Source organism: Sinocyclocheilus rhinocerous, unplaced genomic scaffold (genome assembly GCF_001515625.1).
Source record: "Sinocyclocheilus rhinocerous isolate Xijiao unplaced genomic scaffold, SAMN03320098_v1.1 scaffold757, whole genome shotgun sequence".
NCBI lineage: Eukaryota > Metazoa > Chordata > Actinopteri > Cypriniformes > Cyprinidae > Sinocyclocheilus > Sinocyclocheilus rhinocerous.
The window spans coordinates 774,037-788,448 of NW_015662957.1; the positions used below are offsets into that span (position 1 = coordinate 774,037).

General features: G+C 35.2%; 1 protein-coding gene across 1 annotated transcript in view; it reads left to right on the forward strand.

Annotated features, from left to right (window-relative positions):
- Positions 1–14,412, forward strand: part of LOC107728598 (calcium-dependent secretion activator 1-like) — a 111,552-nt gene that overhangs the window by 50,801 nt on the left and 46,339 nt on the right. The window contains exons 9-15 of the mRNA XM_016538825.1: positions 487–623; positions 2,793–2,859; positions 6,033–6,091; positions 6,282–6,322; positions 6,406–6,587; positions 8,346–8,376; positions 9,577–9,588. Coding sequence (XP_016394311.1) covers positions 487–623; positions 2,793–2,859; positions 6,033–6,091; positions 6,282–6,322; positions 6,406–6,587; positions 8,346–8,376; positions 9,577–9,588 — 529 coding nt within the window. The remainder of the gene's footprint in view (positions 1–486; positions 624–2,792; positions 2,860–6,032; positions 6,092–6,281; positions 6,323–6,405; positions 6,588–8,345; positions 8,377–9,576; positions 9,589–14,412) is intronic.

The following is a 14,412-nucleotide window of genomic DNA, read 5'->3' on the forward strand; positions in this document are numbered from 1 at the left end:
TTCTCTCTAAACAATAAGCCTGCACTGATATAAAAACAGAAAGATAAGGTGCTGATGTCGGCTTTATGCAAATGATAGGTGACTTCAAAGTGAAGTGAGAGATAGAGAAAATAATGGGATCCAATGTGTGATGAATCAGAACACTGGTGGGAATGGATATTACTGGAAAGCTGCGGTATCCTGCTTTTTTTCATTGCCATATTTGAGCTAGCTATGCAATATACAGTATGGCCACTGTATTTTTACTCTAATTTAAAACTATTTTGATTTCAAATTTTATTATCAGCATAACAGTGAAAAGTTAAAATGAATTTTATGTCTTAATATTTGGTATGTCCAATTTTGCTTTAATGACATCTTAGCAATAGTGCAGAATCTTAAATATTTATTATAAAATTTATATTATTATAGAATTTCAGTGTGGTCTATATTTTTATATTTTGAAGTTAAAATAATGTTCATGCAATGTTCATAATGTGATTCCAGGTTGTATTGCATCCAACACCCAATAGTCCCAAACAATGTGAGCCCCATAAAATGACTGTTGCCAAAGGTTGCCCAGATGACCTGAAGATCAAATTGGCTGTCCGTATGGACAAACCACAGAACATGAAGCACTGTGGGTAAGTGACATCCTCAAAATTTTAATTTCTGATTTTGCTTGTGTACTGTTAAGATTTGCTGAAGGTGAAACCTGCTAACATGGACAGTCAGTTCTACACTGACCCAAAACTGAATAGAGTTCAATAAGTTGTTGAATAGTAGCAATATGCACAGGCTCAGGACAGCCCATTTCACTAACACTGAAAGGCAAGAGTTATAAACTGGTTCAATGAACATGTGGCCTCACCACTCTTGTGATCTCTTGGCTCCACCTAGTGGATACAGTAGCAAATTATTAACAACAGATGCATATGATGGACGAGATCTGTATCAGTATATCCTGTACAATATATATGGATTAATTTTACAATATAAATATTTTAAGATTTTAAAAGTATATAAACATATTTAAAACACAATAGTTTATAAAGGTGATAAGACATGAATAAACATGATGAAATATTTAAATGTATTACTAAATTATTAAATTGATTTTTTTGTTTGTTTTAAGCATGAATGTAAAAAATAATGCAAACAATTTGCCAATGGGATAGAAAATATTTAATTCAGTATATTTTCATCTGTCTTTGTCTTATGAAATTTGTATCCTTGTTTTAAGGATATTTTGAGTTTTTATTTTTTACTAGAAAACAAGGCAAAATACTGAAAACTGAATACTGAAAACCATATGTATGTAACTTTTCATGCAAGTATGTCATGCTCATCAAGGCTGATTTTATTTGATCAAAATACAGAAAAAAAAACTTAAAAAAGTTATATTGTAACATATTATTAAAATTTAGAATAACTGTTTTTTGCTTTAATATACTTTCAAATATAATTTATTCTTGTTGTGCAAAGCTGAATTTTCAATAGCCATTACTCCAGCCATTTCTGACCTCAAATTTTTGAATGGTAGTGTATATTGTTACAAAATTTCTGTTTTGAATAAATTCTGTTCTTTTTAACTTTTTTACTCATCAAAGAATCCTAAAAAAAAGTATCACTGTTTCCGACATTGGTAATAAATCAGAATATCAGAACATTTCTGAAGGATCATGTGACACTGAAGACTGGAATAATGGCTGATTGATTGTTCGATTGACTGATTGATTAATTGACTGCAGTGGTCAATTAATTATATTTATCATCATGTCCCATGTGATGTGCCTTTGCCTTCAGTGCAATTTAATGTTTTCGACATTAGGGGGCACTAAACCTACACCCGAGAATCCATATCTATTCTTTGCTTGTGTTAAAACTCACTCTACTTACTGAGAGGAGACTCGTATGTCATTGTCCATGAATTTGCATTATGTAGCAGGTTTTCGTTTAGATTTTTTTCATTTTAAATATTCATTCAAGTGATATGTACAATATAGCAAATCTCTGCCTGATTCTCCCCAACTATATCTGCATATATGCAGTGTACTTCTAGTCCATCTTTAATCTGCTAAATGCGACTATATTGACAGCGTGATTTTCTGTAAAGCTGTTTTGAATTTAAGGAAATATTTTATTTCATTTTTGAGAAAAGTGTATATATCATCCTTGATTTAATGAACACATTTTTAGTGTTATAGCTGAAATGTCATAGCTGTAGCATTTTTCTAAATGATTTTGTTTCTCATTTTATTTCGAAATGATCTATATATCTCATCTTCAAATAATCAGCCACCTATTTTGTCTGTTTATAGCATATGAATGTCTTCTCAATTATGCAATGATTTTTGTTCTTTTTTCACATTTTTTTGGTAAAGGTACATATTACTGTATGTTCTATGTTTTTCACCTATTTTGTCTGTTTATAGCATATGAATGTCTTCTCAATTATGCATTGATTTTGTTCTTTTTTCACATTTTTTTGGTAAAGGTACATATTACTGTATGTTCTATGTTTTTCACCTATTTTGTCTGTTATGAATGTCTTCTCAATTATGCATTGATTTTTGTTCTTTTTTAAAAAAAAATTGTAAAGGTACATATTACTATATGTTCTATGTTTTTTAAACATATTTTTAACATATGTTTATGATGTTAAAGTATCCCTGTTGTAATTTACTATTTTTAAATTATTCAGAGAGAAAGGCAACAGTGGCCCATTATCACCCAAATTAAGAAGAACACATCCAGCAAGTTATATCTTGACTGACACTATGATGCAACACCTGCTCTGCGTCTGTTCACAGATACCTTTGGGCCATTGGGAAAAACCTGTGGAAAAGATGGAAGAAGAGGTTCTTCGTCTTGGTGCAGGTATGTGCTTTTTCACCTTGGTGTGACTTCTGATGGAGACCTTTTTCTCCCCTTTTGATTCAGAATTTTTTTATCGAGTGCTGTGCATTTCCATTTCCATTGTATGTGTCAAAACTGCTCCAGTGAAGTAGACTAGATTCCCGACACTCTCTGATCGAGCACTGTGTCAGGTACCTCGATGGAGCCTTTTTTATTTCTGTCTCAATTGTTTGCTGTTCAGTCAGCTCCTCTGTGGCGGGTTGTAACATGTCTGAGAGCTAAAAGTTGACAGGCGGCTTGACAGAGTAAAGGACCAGCACTCGCAGCTAAAAGAGCCCACATCACACGCCCACCAGTCGCTCGCAGCTACGACTACAGCAAGTGACAAACAACAGTCAATGCACTGACATTATTTATTTACCTTAGTGTTTGCATGCATGTGTGTCTGTGTGCTTGTGTGCATGCAAGCGAAAAACATTACACAATGCCCCCTTTGTGTTTTCGAATGTCAGTGTGGGTAAGAAAATATGCCAGAATGCGCTTTTTGTGTCTGTGCTTTTTGTTTGTTTGATTTTGTTGGTTTCACACTTTTTGTTTGTTTGTTTCCTTTCTGCGTTTTGTTGTTTCTTCTCTGTTAAATCCTGTGTATTCACACAAATGTCAACACATCCATCTGTGTAATCCTCGTAAATGTTAACATAAACATACTCCAGAGTATGTCGTGGCATCTTTAATGTTTTATTTAGATTTTTAAAAAATATATAAAATGTTTTATACCACATACACAGTGAAATACTGAATTTTAATACAATATTTAGTATAAACCAACAACTCTCCAATATAAGACCTATATTATAAAATCTACGCTGTAAAAATGTTTTGTGAGCATAAGGTGATTCATGCATTTTTGCCTAAATTATTGAAAAAATATAATTTAACCTGAATAAATCAATGTAATTACATTAGTTTACATCATCAGGCATTTTAAGGGTCAGATCATGCAGCAGTAGCTCCAAAATGAGCTAAATTAAATGTATATGATGCGTGCCGACCCTGTTATTAACATCAAAGTAACCGGTTTTTTGTATTTTTATATGCACTACCGTTCAAACATTTAAAGGGAGGTAGGATTTTTTTTAAACTTTTGAAAGAAACCTCTTATGTTAACCATTTATTTGATCACAAATACATTAAAAGATAGTGTTGTGAAATGCTATTGCAATTAAATATGTGACCCTGGACCACAAAAAAAAAAACATCAAAATTATGGACTTTTCTTTTATGCCAAAAATCATTAGGATAGTAAGTAAAGATCATGTTATATGAAGATATTTTGTAAATTTCCTATCATAAATATATTAAAACTTAATTTTTGATTAGTAATATGCATTGCTAAGAACTTCATTTGGACAACTTTAAAGGTGATTTTCTCAATATTTCGATTTTTTTGCACCCTCAGATTCCAGATTTTCAAATAGTTGTATCTCGGCCAAATATTGTCCTATCCTAACAAACCATACATCAATGGAAAGCTTATTTATTCAGCCCTTATGACTGGTTTAGTGGTCCAGGGTCACATATATTCTAAAACATCCACAAAGCTGAATTTTCAGCAGCTATTACTCCAGTCTTCACTGTCACATGATCATTCAGAAATCTTTCTAATATGCTGATTTGCTGCTCAATAAAACATTTCTTCTTATTATTAATGTATATCAGTGAATAGAAATGTCAAAATAACAGCTTTTTAAAAATATAATCTAAAAATGTCTTTACTGTCACTTTTCAATCAAGTTAATGCCTCTTTGCTGAATATAAGTAAATATTTAGTATGCAGGATGTGCTATCTATGAGTGACCAGAGTTTGATTGACACTGAATGATTCTATGTAAATGCCCCTGCATTATGGGGTTTGTGTTACAGGGTGGGTGTGAGTTCACTGTTGCATTATTCATAGATTATTACCACACCATGTAGACCATTTAGGGCTCTTGTTTGACACAGGCTGGCTTTGAGACAAGATGTCACGAAAAGGTTGTGACAGAGATCCCTGTGGCTCCACCCTGCCATTTAATTTCTTCAGTTTGTATCTATTTTAACATCTCTATCCTTTATAGAGCACTGATAAGCAGTCATATAAATTCTATAGCAGCCGAATCGTCTGTCTTCGTGCCTCTAAATGCTCTTGTTGTCAGTAAGTTGACAGCATAAGGCCAGCATTATGATTCAAACTGAAGTCTAATTATTTTACGGTCGGTAGGCGATGTGACAAAACAGCGGGCAGACGCTCTGTGCTCGCTTCCTCTTTCCCCTCATCTCGTCTCCGATGCTCTGGCTCAGGCATTCAGCCTTACGCATCTGAATATGGTAATGCGTTCGAGTGACCCGGAGGGGCTCAGGTTGTGTGTCTGGCATTCGGCTTTATATTTCCAGCATTAGTGATCGATTTGCACCCGCTCTCCCGCTCTCTTCATCCACAATGCAATTTACAGAGCATCGACAATAACAAGGTTATTTAAAAGAGCAAAAGCATGCAGGGGTAATCAGAAAGCAAAGTCATTTAAAATCCTTTAACTGTCGGTTTGACAGCGGGTCAATGGCCCCACCAGCGACCGCTCCGGCTTCTGACAGGCCCGGACTTCAGAGGATTGATGGGAGGTTGTGCGTGTATACATGTGTGTGCGAGCGCGGGGGGTGCGCGTGCCCCGGTGGCGTCCCGAAGGCACCTGGGTGCCACCAAGCCAGATCGGGGCCCTGAAGCCAGCCCAAGTGCCCGTCACACACATGACATTGAATTTATCATGTCACTCGGAGACGGAGTGAGAGAGGGCTGCCACTTTCAGCAGAGGTGATGGAGGCGCTGGATTGGTGCAATGCTGCGGATGAGGCCGGAGAGCGTCTTGTGTGTGTGTGTGTAGAATGTGTGTATGACTGGCACCTAACTGCACGACTCGCATCCAGAGTGACAGCGTGTCATCCCACACTCTTCTGTCAGTTCCGTTTGATTGGCAGGACAAAACCTTACAAGTCCAACCCTACACCGTCAGTGACCGAGACAGCCTCCCTCTGAGTTGCCACCCTCCGTTTGAACCCTATCACTAGCCTGAAGTAGATATTTCTGTTCGGGTTTTGCCTTTCTAGTTCTTAATAGTGTAATTCGCGATGTGTGTTTAATGTGCCAATATTCTTTCCAGGTCAGCCAGTACACCTTTGCCATGTGTAGCTACAGGGAGAAGAAAGCAGACACAAATATGTATGTACACTAACGTTTTTCCTAAAAACCCAAGTTCACATCCATCCTGTGTTATGTCCCGATTCCATTCCTGCTCTCTCCCTGTTTTTTCCTGTCATAAAAAAGTATTATTTTATGTGTAAATAAACTTTAGCCATGATTCAAAAGTGCTGTGAGAGTATTGTTAGTTCAACAATGCTTCCATATACAGTACCTTGAAAGGGTCTGATCAAGTAGAAATAACTCAGTGTTGTGACTTTTCACAGTGCACTTTTACTTACACAGTGATTAATTTCCATGTGATGTATAAATGATGAACAATATGTTGAATTCAGGTCTGGATGGTGGTCGGACATTCTTCAATGCTGTGAAGGAGGGAGACACTGTGATCTTCGCCAGCGATGATGAGCAAGATCGAATCCTGTGGGTTCAAGCGATGTATCGTGCCACGGGCCAGTCCCACAAACCCATCCCCACCTTTGCCATGTGTAGCTACAGGGAGAAGAAAGCAGAACCTGTTGAACTTCTCCAACTGGACGGATACACTGTGGATTACACCGACCCTCAGCCAGGTCACTGCAGCCAATCGGATTGCTACAGTCAATGATGTCACAGTGAATATAGTCTTCACCTGTTCTAGCCACCTTGTTTTATTTGTAGTTTGAATGGCTGAGGCTTCCGATGTCAGTTGCTTCCAGTTATTTTATCTGTACCAAAGCAGTCCATTATGCTGCTTGATTTTGCAAACTGGTATTTGTTATCATATTTTTTATTTATTGCTGTAATTATAAACATATAGCACTTAGTTTCTTCCCAAAGTCTTGTGCATTCACAAAAAGCATTGCAAAATAAGGTGGATAGAAATACCTGTTAGACCAGCAGGTGGCATGTGTTTCTAGGACCCATACACATTTATTCCCAAAGAATAGGTGACTAATTTTATTAGTGTTAAACAAACACCGGTAATTAACTAGTTAAGATCAATTATCTTTCATTGAAACCTTCTGTATCTTTGCATAAAACATTATGCACACTGTACACGGGTTATCTAAATCTCTAATATTCATCCGTGTTGCATAGTGTCTATGCAGTAATGTTTTATGAAGAATGTTTTATTTTCATGTCGTCTGAAATTTGACTAATGAAGCATTTATAGTCTATGCGTAATCAAGCACTGCATGCTAAATATTGTGACAAATGGAATAAATTAAAACAATTATATCAATATAAAGCAATATTGGTTCATTTAAATCAATTACAGTGTAAACATTTTTTTGTGAGATAACCAAAAAATTTGATTCAGGTGGCCACATCTGTGTTAACTGAATAATAAAGTAAAAATATTGTTTAACATGGTTGAATCAACCTTACTACCTTAGGTTGCACCAACAAAAGCAATTACTATGTTTTTAAAATAAGATTCTACACATCAATATTAATTAAAGCTGCCATGCAAATAATAATAATAATTTTACAGCATTTATTCTTGAGTAATAAAATAGCAACATTATTGTTATTATTATTATTAACTAATTATTAATATAATAGAATACAATAATATTGATGAATATGTATTCATCTTCATTAATAAATATGTAATCTTGATTAATATCAGTTTATAAATACACTATTACTAAATATTCACAGATCATCTTAGTTCATAATGCAATAACATTAATGTCAATTTAAAATATTTGATATAATTGAAATACTTTCTACATTAGGCTGCGGATTCTGTGAACATATTGACTAATGTTTTGGCTATCATGCAACTACTATTTAGCAATATATATATATATATATATTTATATATACAGCATCCACGAAGGCCACCTCAGCGTGCTTGATGCCCAGACACGTGAGGCAGCGATCGTGACCATCACCCGGTGCCAGGTAACGACCGCACCCAGAAACGCACGGGTGAAACGGCATCCTTATAAGGACGATCCGTCGTCTTTATAAAGACGCACCCGTGTAGCTCTTTTAGAGAAATTTGCTCTTTTTAGGAAATGCTCTTTTAGTGCTGAGGCGCACAGGGGAGATGGCCGCTTTGCAACACGACAGGGGGTGGTGCAGCCTGAAGTGCGCAACCCACTCGACACTGGAACGACCACTGCTGAAGCGCCGTCCCGCCAACACAGAAAGCTTCCGAGAGCGTGCTGAACTCGTAGTTCTCGAAATAAACATAGAGCAGAACGATGTAGTCGCTCGGCTCCGAAGCGAAAAGCTGGTATGCATTGCACCTGCTGCCTTATTATACTCACGCTGTGATCAGCGGCAGCTGGATGCAATAATTGCATGCCAATGTGCATTGGCTCGTTTAGTTTACACTCGAAGTAGATTGGTCTATCGAAGCGATATCCCAATTCGTCGGTCACGACACACATGCTGACTGCAGTCACACACACACACACACACAGGGCGAGAGCTGCATTTATAATGACACTCTTCATAGCAGTCACACTCTTACATGGAAATTTTCTATAAGATCGGCTAAATAAGTTCCCGTTCTAAACAGTGCACTACTGATGTTTTTATACCCTGTTTCACTCTACTGCTCATTAATGTGCTGTAAGTGTAATCTCAACAGTGTTCACCTCCTGAGAACAGTAACTACTTACTGTATTAGTGTTGTAAAAAGGGAGAAAAATCTCACTCTGTTTTCATCTGCACTGTTTGATTCTGTCAGAAATCTTTCATCTTGCATCCCACATACATTTCATCATTGCATATTCTTTGCTTTGATACCTTTTGATCCCCGTCTTTATTTTATAATTCTTCTGCTTGCTTTCTTTATTTCTTTATTTACTTACTTATTTGTTTGTTTGTTTTTAATTACTTATTTTGCCCACTTGTTCATTTGATTTCTTTCTTTCTTTCTTTCTTTCTTTCTTTCAGCACTTTTCTTCTGTCTATTTGTTTCTTTTACTTAATTTTTGCTTTTTTCTTTTGCTTTTAACTCTTTCAGTTTTCTCTTGCTTATATAAGCTCTTTTGCTTTTGCTTTTCATTCACTCGTTTTTCTTTCTTTCTTTTTTGCTTTTGTGTATATTTGCTTTTGTTCACTCATTGTTTATTTTTTACTTTCACTTATCATTTCTTCCTTTCTTTCTTTCTTTCTTTCTGTTGTTTTTCTTCTGCTGTTCACTCTTTCGCTTTTCTTTTGCATATATTTGCTCTCTTTTATTCATTACTCATCACTCTTTTCTGTGTATTTTTGCTTTTATATTTTATGCTTTTCTTTTGCATAACTTTCTTTCTTTCTTTCTTTCTGGTATTTTAAATTATTGCGACCCTCTCTGCACCATCTCAAGTTTTTTTCCCCTCCCATTTTCAGATAATTGCTTGTGTGTGTATGAATAAGTGTATCAGATCATGCTTTGCTTACACTGTAAAGGGAATATTATTTCCTCCTTTCTCTTTCTCTCTCTGCTTTCTTCTGTCTTCTGCTCCACGTGAGTCTATATGTCACTCTGGTTTGTTCCCTCTTACCCTGCTCTCTTGTAGCCGGACTGAAGGGTAAGTGCTTCCCTGTAGCAGGCACAGATCAGATAAGCCGCTCCGAATTATCTGACACAAGCAATGTGCTGTTCGCTATTCCTTTTCTAAAACTCTCATTTTCTCTCAGAAATCTCTCAGAAGAGATTTCCTTCTGCAAATCTCACTCTATTTTTTTTCCTTTGGGTCTGAAAGACAAACACTTTTATTTAGAAGACTAGACTGCATGTGAAATTTTTATTTCTGGATGTTTTGCTCTGATTAGTAGTTGCATATTTGCCTTCTCTCAACATGGCTTCATCAGGTCAGCAGCTTCTCAAATCAAAGCAGCGTTTCTCATTAAAAAGCACGTGCAAAATTAAATCCATATGTTCCTTGTAAGTTAGTTTCTTGTTGGCTGAAATCAACAGCAGTTGCCTTTATTTAACAATAAAGATTCCCGACCAAATGGAGAATTTGGTAAATGATATAATTATAGTGATTTTCTCTATTGTAGTTGTTGATTTATTGTGCTAAATGAATTCTGTGAAACCACTGGCGTGCTCTGCACCCCTCAGCAGTTGGTAATTACCATGTTAAGAGTGACATGCTATGAATAAAACAGTGTATTCACCCTGATTATTTCTGGAAGCTATCAGTGGAATGTTACCAAATAACTACTTGCTAGTTCACACCAGTTTCTCTCATCTGTAGAAAGTCGTGCCATCAGTGTTTTCATTTTTTTTTTTCTCTTAACCTTACGACCGCGGCAAATTAAATTGTTGTGGTTGCAGTTTTAAATGTGGGGATTAGGATGCAGTTGGAAACATTGGCTGTTTGGTTTCAGTTCTCCTTGAAAAGATTTGTGCTGTCCTTGAAGCAGTGGACTCAGTAATATTTAACACAGTTTATTCATTCTGTGAGTTTTAAGAGTCTATTTTTATTTAAAAAAGAGAGAGTTGGCAAATATGTAGCTGGAATTTAGAAATATTCAGCAGGTGATGTCATACAGTTTTTTTTTTTTTATTGTACGGTAGTTAAACTAATGCAACTGTTGTCACAACTGCTACATCTAGACAAGCCGTTTTGCCACACACTTACACTGACACATTTAACAAATAGTGGCCCTGTTCATGTTGTAGTAGTGTTTCTGTTTTGCTTTCCTATAGAACTACTAACAGTTTTAGACTAACGGTTTCTTTCCTCATCTTTGGGAAAATGCTAAAGCTCCTATTGTCTGCTGTTTGTGTATACCTGCAAAGGTAAACTGTATAGGAGGAGACTGAAATCAGAGACACAACCTGAAGATTACTGAGGTCTTGTAGTAGTAGTAGTAGTAGTAATAATAATAGTAATAATAATAAATTATTATTATTATTATTATTATAAAATGGCTTAAACAATGTCTTATTTATTTATTTATTTATACCCAGTGTAGACAGCCTCAAGGTATATAATTTAACAATAACAACAACAACAACAACAACAGTAGTTGTAGTAGTAATAGTAGTAGTAGTAGTAGTAGTAGTAATAATAATAATAATAATATACCATGGCTTAAACCCAGTGTAGACAACCTCAAGGAATATCATTTAACAACAACAAAAACACAACAATAATAATAATAATAATAATACTTATTATTATTTATTTTTTTATAATTTGTTTATCATGGCTTACACCCAGTGTAGACAACCTCAAGGGAAATAATTCAACAACAACAACAATAATAATAATAATATTTATTTATTTATTTACCATGGCTTACACTCAATGGATATCATTTAACAACAACAGCAATAATAATAATAATAATAGTAATAATAATAATTATTATTATTATTAACAATGGCTTACACCCATGGCTTACACCCAATGCTTCATTGACACAACAACACATGCTCATGCAGGCAAAACAGGTTTGAACCTGACCTGCAACATGTCTCAATCTTATCCCTCTTCACTTCTCAATAATTTAATAGAAATAAAATATAAAAAAAATGTATTGTTAGTAATAATTTGTTTCATTTTTCAACTAGTTTACTGCTTCATTATTCTGAAACAAAGAAAGCAATGATTGATGTTGGATGTCAGCCAGAGTCCAGGGTTTTCTAATCCAGTGTGATAAGGACTGAAATAGCGACGGGCTCTGAGAGAGGCTCACGTATGGACTTGTCTGCAGGCCTGATGAGGGAAGCCATATTGTAAGATACTGAGTTCAGGAGCGGATTAAATTAGAAACCACTTAATAAAGTATGTCTCTGCTGTCACCCCTTTCTTCATCCCTCCTATTCTTTCTCTCCCTCTGTCCATCCCTCACTCACAGAGGAGCGCCCATCCTGTCAGTTGACCCCTTCAGCTCTTGTCGGCCCAGGGCAGAATCTCAGACTCCCGATCCGTCCATTGTGTGTGCTTGTGCAGACACATGCACAGAACAAAAAAAAGAGGAAAAGAAAAAAGCAAGCACTAAATAGCCCCAAATGTTCTGCTCTTCGGACACTTCGAGAGAGAGGATCTATAAATGAAAAGAATCCATCAATCAGTGTCATTTCTCCTCTGGCCCGCTCGGACAGAGCTGACTAATGTCATTGTGTGTTACTGTCCAGAGACCTTCCCCTCAATTCTAGTGTCAAAGAGACATGACAAGCTCATATTAAGACATAGGAGAACGACACAATGTCACCTTTTTGACCTGTGGCTGATTTCAGCGGGTCATTTTGCTTTAACTTATTGTTTAGATATCTTATAATGAAATTTACAGACAAAACACAGCACAGAGTAACTTTAAAGTAACTTTCATGGTTAAGTCTTTAATATTTTATATTGCTTAGCAAATTAGTAGTTCATAAACATTCAAATATTAATATATTGATATGAGACCAAAACATTCTACTACTGTAAATTTTTTATTACATTTTTATTTATATATTATATATTGTATTATATATTTTTACATTTATACTTTAAAAAAAAAAAAAAGTCCAATCAGATTTTATATGGCATATTTTCATTATGGTCTCTTTTGCTTCCTATTTTATGTATGAAAATATGAATTATAATTTCATGAATTTTGGATATACTGATTGATTTGTTATGCTTTATATTATATTTTATGACTTACTTTCTTCTGCGGAACATAAAAGATGATATTTTGAAGAATGTTGGTAACCAAATTGAACAGTGGAACTCAATGAGAACCAAAATTTCTTACCAAAATTCTTAAAAAAAATCTTCTATTATGTTCCACAGAAGAAAGTAAAGTCAAACAAGTTTTGAACAAATAAATGATAACATATTTTTTTTATTTTTGGGTGGACTATTTAAAGTCCCTTTAAGGTTTTAAACGAAAGATATTGTGAAGTCTAACCAAAATGATTTGATGTCCTGTATAAGAATTAAAGCCAAAATTATACAATTATCATTTACATTGTGCAAGCAAAAACTTACCTTCCATTATATAACTAAGCAATTCGAGTCTTATTCCTGATTTAACATGCAAACCAGCGACGCTCTGGAGGAGGTGTCTGTTGAATGGCTCAATCATAGAGTATAGCTCTAAAGCCTCTGGCTGAAACGGGGCATTAGAATAAGAATAGCCCCTGACCAGTGGCAGGATTAAGAAACGGCCCTGCTTATTAGTGCAGGCCTAGATGTAATACCTAAGCTTACCAACTGCAGAGGAAAGGGAAAATGTGTTGTTGAATTTATTTAGTCTCTTTAATGGACAATAGATGGTGAGGGTAGGGGGGCTCCATGGCCGGCTCTCTCAGCTCTGTGTTTAGAGGCGCTGGGTGTCTTTAATTAGGGCTTCCCTGAGGGGGGGCAGAGGCCTGCGGACAGAGCAATGAATGGGGAAGGAAGGCAAAAGCGTGAACGTAGAGTTTTTGTTTGATTAGGAGGACCAGACAGGAACACTGGCTCAGACAGGTCTTGCAGGATTACCAAGCCAAAAAAGACAAAACACTGGGGGAGAATACAAGCCAATAATTTAACGATGTTGGCATACAATTTTCTTGCTCTTTTAAAGCATTCTAATAATGCATATGGATCTATTGCTTTTAAATTAGAGCTTGAAGTCAACAAGCAGCAATTCTGCTCTGTTGCACTTAGACCAATACTTGAGTGTCACAAGCCAAAAATGTGGGTTGATATTGCCTGATTGTTGATGATCTTTAGGGGTAATATTATAGATCAAAAGTTCATCAAACATGCAGGGACAAGATTCTTAGAAGTTTTTAAAAAATATTCTAAGCCAAAACCTCTTAAACTTAATATAAAAGTAGCTCTTTATCATTATCGCTCACTGTAGGTCAGTAACTTTCCTCAGCATCAAATACTTTATATAGGCCTTTATACACTGTAAAAAAAAATATATATATGTAAAAATAGGACACAATGCACTATTTCCATATTGTTTTTTTTTTTTTTCAAACAGGTGGTGTTTTTGCAGGTGTTTACCTGTATTTGGAATTGATATGTAGAAATAGGGCAGAATGTATTATTTCCGTAGGTTTTTTAAACGTGTTTTTATGGGTGTTTTACCTGTATTTTGAATTTTGGACTTCATTGCATTGTGGTTTAGGGTTAATGGCTAGTGTTAAATGCCCATGTTTATTTATTTATTTATTTATTTTACAGATTAGGGTTGTCAAAAATTAAATGTGCCTCTAAATATATACATTTTTTGTTTTAAAATTTATAAAGAATTTAAATAAACAAAATGTATTAAAAGTTGCTCATAATCAAAAAGTTTTAAAGAGATCACTGTTTCCCTTAGCAAGAAAACAAAAACTAAAAATTTAAATAATTGTTGTTGTGTGTGTGTATATATATATATATATATATATATATATATATATATTGGGG